General features: G+C 37.8%; 1 protein-coding gene across 1 annotated transcript; it reads left to right on the top strand.

Annotated features, from left to right (window-relative positions):
• Positions 1–209: 209 nt before the first annotated feature.
• LOC104234452 (G-type lectin S-receptor-like serine/threonine-protein kinase SD2-5) lies at positions 210–3,655 on the top strand. Its single transcript, XM_009788015.2, has one exon. The coding sequence runs from the start codon at positions 988–990 to the stop codon at positions 3,427–3,429; it is 2,442 nt and encodes an 813-aa protein (XP_009786317.1). The 5' UTR covers positions 210–987; the 3' UTR covers positions 3,430–3,655.
• Positions 3,656–4,002: the final 347 nt, after the last annotated feature.

Genomic DNA, 4,002 nt, shown 5'->3' with positions numbered 1-4,002 from the left:
AATGTGAAATGTGAATAATCATGGATTAACCCCCCAAAGATTATGATGAAATGATATGTATTTCTCAAATTCGGCATTAGGTATGAGCTGCTTTTGGTCAAGAGTCGGCTTTATGTATTATAATTCCTATGTTACTACAGTATTTATTATGTAATTTTGGTTTATAATTTGTATCTAAACCAAACCACCCCTTCCTCAGTAAGTATACATGACATAAATTCTTTGTTTATAGCTAGTAGTAGTACTTTGCACGGCTATTTCTACAATTGCTGCCCAACTTCAGATCTCTCCAATTCTTTGACATAAGCATAAACAAACTAATTCATCGCTTCTCTTCCCTTTTTTTGTTTTCTTCCTCCACCCCTTATCTTATATCAAGAAAAAGCCACAGAAAACCTGCGTCTGCACTAAAAAGATCCAATTTTGTTACTTTCTTCTATTCTTTAGAATTCTTGATAGCTTCTGTCCTTCATTAATTACACGTAGTTTTTAACCATCTTCCTTCTACTTTCCTCTTTCTGGTGTTTCATTGATATTATCAGACTAAAGTTAGAAGCTTTGCAGGTTTTTTGACAACTTGGTCTCACTAGTTGGCTAAATGAATAGTACCCACCAAGTCTTATTGGTTAGTCAAGTTGTTTCTTTTGGTCTTTTTTGTGGGTCCTTTTTGTTCATTTTCCAGTCTTCACGTTTTTGGATTCTTGGACGATAATTTCAGAGCCATGTGTTTGGTTCCTTCCCAACAATATCATATGTTAGTTTCCTTGCTTCTCTCTTATCATAATTCTCATTGAGTTTTTTTCCTTTCATTTTTGGTCCTTAGCTTTCAACTGTTCAGTCTTCCTTTCTTTTTCTGTGCTTCCCTGAGAATTTTCGCTTGTTAATTATCCTTTGGTCAAAATATCATCAAATTGCTATTTCTAGATTGTTCTTGGCTTCAAAGTTTCTGAATTTAGCAGAATCTTGTTCTTAGTTTTTTTCTGTGTGATGGGGTCTTGGAGATTTTTCTATTTAGTTATCATATTCTTGTTTTTCCTATTTGTGCCTGAGACTTGTATAGCTAGTGTTCAGAATATAGGCAGTCTGAATCTTGGGTTTCAAGGGTCTCAAATGACTTGGATAGACAATGATGGGTTAATTCTTGTTTCCAACAATTCCAATTTTGCATTTGGATTTAACCCTACTAAAGATGTTACCTTGTTCCTTCTTGTGGTCATTCATGTGAGTAGCTCAACTATTGTTTGGTCTGCTAATAGAGCCTCCCCGGTTCGAAATTCGGATAATTTTATGTTTGATGAAACTGGAAATGCCTACTTGCAAAGTGGTGGATCAACAATTTGGTCTACTAATACTGCTAAGAAAGGTGTTTCTGTTATGGAATTGAAGGACTCTGGGAATTTAGTTTTGCTTGGGAAAGATGGTAGTATTATTTGGCAAAGCTTTAGCCATCCTGTTGATACAATCTTATCAGGCCAAGAGTTAACTCAAGGAATGAAACTTGTAAGCAGTCCAAACAACAATAACCTGAGCTATTCACTTGAATTTAAGTCAGGGGATATGGTTATTTCTGCAAGTTTTCAGCCTCCACAGCCTTATTGGGCTATGGGGAAAGATAATAGAAGGACCATTAATCAAGTTGGAGGAGATGTCACTTCTGCAATTCTTGATGGTAATTCTTGGAAAATTTATGATCAAAAGAAAGTGTTGCTTTGGCAGTTCATTTTCTCTGATAATAAAGATGCAAATGCTACTTGGGTGGCTGCTCTTGGAAATGATGGTTACATTACTTTTAGCATTCTTCAAGAAGGCTCCAGTGCCGCCTCCGCGACAAGAATTCCACAAGATGAATGTAGCAGGCCAGCATCTTGTGATCCGTATTTCGTTTGTTATAGTGGTAACAAGTGCCAGTGCCCATCAGCACTTCCATCTTGCAAATTTAGGATTGATTCCTTTTGCAACAAAACAAAAGATCCTGTGGAGCTTGTAGATGCTGGGGATAGTCTTGGATATTTTGCACTTGGATTTGTTTCTCCCACTGCTAAAACTGATTTAAATGGTTGCAAAGCCTCTTGTCTAGGAAATTGCTCGTGTGCTGCTATGTTCTTTGACAGCAGTTCAGGGAATTGTTTTATGTTTGACCAAATAGGAAGTTTACAAGGTTCGGCTAATGGTGCTGGTTTCAAGTCATATATTAAAGTTTCAGCTAGCCAAGGGAATGGAAATAATGGTGGAGGTGGAAAGGGACGATTACCTATTATCATTGGTATAGTCATTTCTACAACTTTTGTCATTCTTGGCCTAATTTACGGAAGTATCCGTTATCAGAGGAGAAAGAACAACAAGTTGCCGGATTCTGCAAAGGAGAGTTCAGAAGAAGACAATTTCTTGGAAGGTCTATCGGGGATGCCAATTCGTTTTAGCTACAGAGAACTTCAGAATGCAACTAATAACTTCTCAATAAAACTTGGGCAAGGTGGATTTGGTTCAGTTTACCAAGGGGTTCTTGCAGATGGGACTAGAATTGCTGTGAAGAAATTGGAAGGCGTTGGTCAGGGAAAGAAAGAATTTCGGGCAGAAGTTAGTATTATAGGCAGCATCCATCATCTTCATCTGGTGAGACTGAGAGGCTATTGTGCTGAAGGAACACACAGGCTCCTGGCTTATGAGTATATGTCCAATGGTTCTTTAGAAAAATGGCTTTTTAAGAAGAACAAGGAATTCATGTTGGACTGGGATACGAGATATAATATTGCAGTTGGTACAGCAAAAGGCCTAGCTTACCTCCACGAGGACTGTGATGTTAAAATTGTGCATTGTGACATTAAACCTGAAAATGTGCTTCTTGATGATCATTTCCTCGCCAAGGTCTCCGATTTTGGCCTGGCTAAGCTGATGACGAGAGAGCAGAGCCATGTTTTCACTACAATGAGGGGTACAAGAGGATATCTCGCGCCAGAATGGATCACAAATTATGCCATATCAGAAAAGAGTGATGTTTTTAGTTATGGGATGGTTTTGCTTGAGATAATTGGAGGTCGGAAGAATTATGATCCTTCAGAAAGTTCAGAGAAATCCCATTTTCCCTCGTATGCATTTAAGATGATGGAAGAGGGGAAATTGAAAGACCTTATCGATAGGAACTTGAAAGTTGAAGAAGAGGATGTGAGGGTTTCCACAGCAATTAAAGTTGCTTTGTGGTGTATACAGGATGACATGTCCCTTAGGCCGTCGATGGCTAAGGTTGTGCAAATGCTGGAAGGTATCTGCACTGTCCCTTCACCACCAACTGCTGCTCAAATGGGGTCGCGGCTTTTCTCAAGTTTCCTGAAATCACTAAGTGGGGATGCTACTTCATCCGGCACCTCTGCGCCATCAGACTGCAACAGTGATGCTTATCTTTCTGCTGTTCGACTCTCGGGTCCAAGATAGCATTTGCAGGAGCGACCATTGTAGATGGTTGACAGACATGTACAATGGTTTCGTACCTTTTCGTTTCTCTGTATGTATATTATTAGATTACTAGGAAAATTTTTGCCATATTAGCCATGACAAAGGTTGGAGTTTAATTGAGAATGTTTTCTATGTATATGGATCAATAATATAAATCAGTTCAAAATATACAAAGAAAAATGCATGATCTCTACTGAGTCAAGTACATCATATGTTATAATAGAACTAGCTGTCATCAAACTTGACTAAGAAACTTCATGGTTCTGTATCACATTCAAGAACCAGCAGTATCTTAGAAAATCCTATCCAACTTTTCCCACTTGGTTTCATTTCAGAGTTCTTGCAGATATGCATTAATCCAAATGAGTAGCGTTTATTTGGAGGTTGTACATGAGATAAGTGTAAATGGTAAATCAGATTCATTAACATGCAGTGAAGAATATAGCTACTTTCATCTTTTAGGTCAGATTCATTAACATGCTGTAAATAGTAAATCAGATTCATATTCTGTACAGTTTTATCTCATAATACCTAATAGCAAAATATCTATTG

The sequence above is a fragment of the Nicotiana sylvestris genome, chromosome 8 (assembly GCF_000393655.2).
Source record: "Nicotiana sylvestris chromosome 8, ASM39365v2, whole genome shotgun sequence".
Lineage (NCBI taxonomy): Eukaryota > Viridiplantae > Streptophyta > Magnoliopsida > Solanales > Solanaceae > Nicotiana > Nicotiana sylvestris.
Note: the sequence above shows the minus strand (reverse complement) of the source record. Positions and strands in the feature narration are given on the sequence as shown.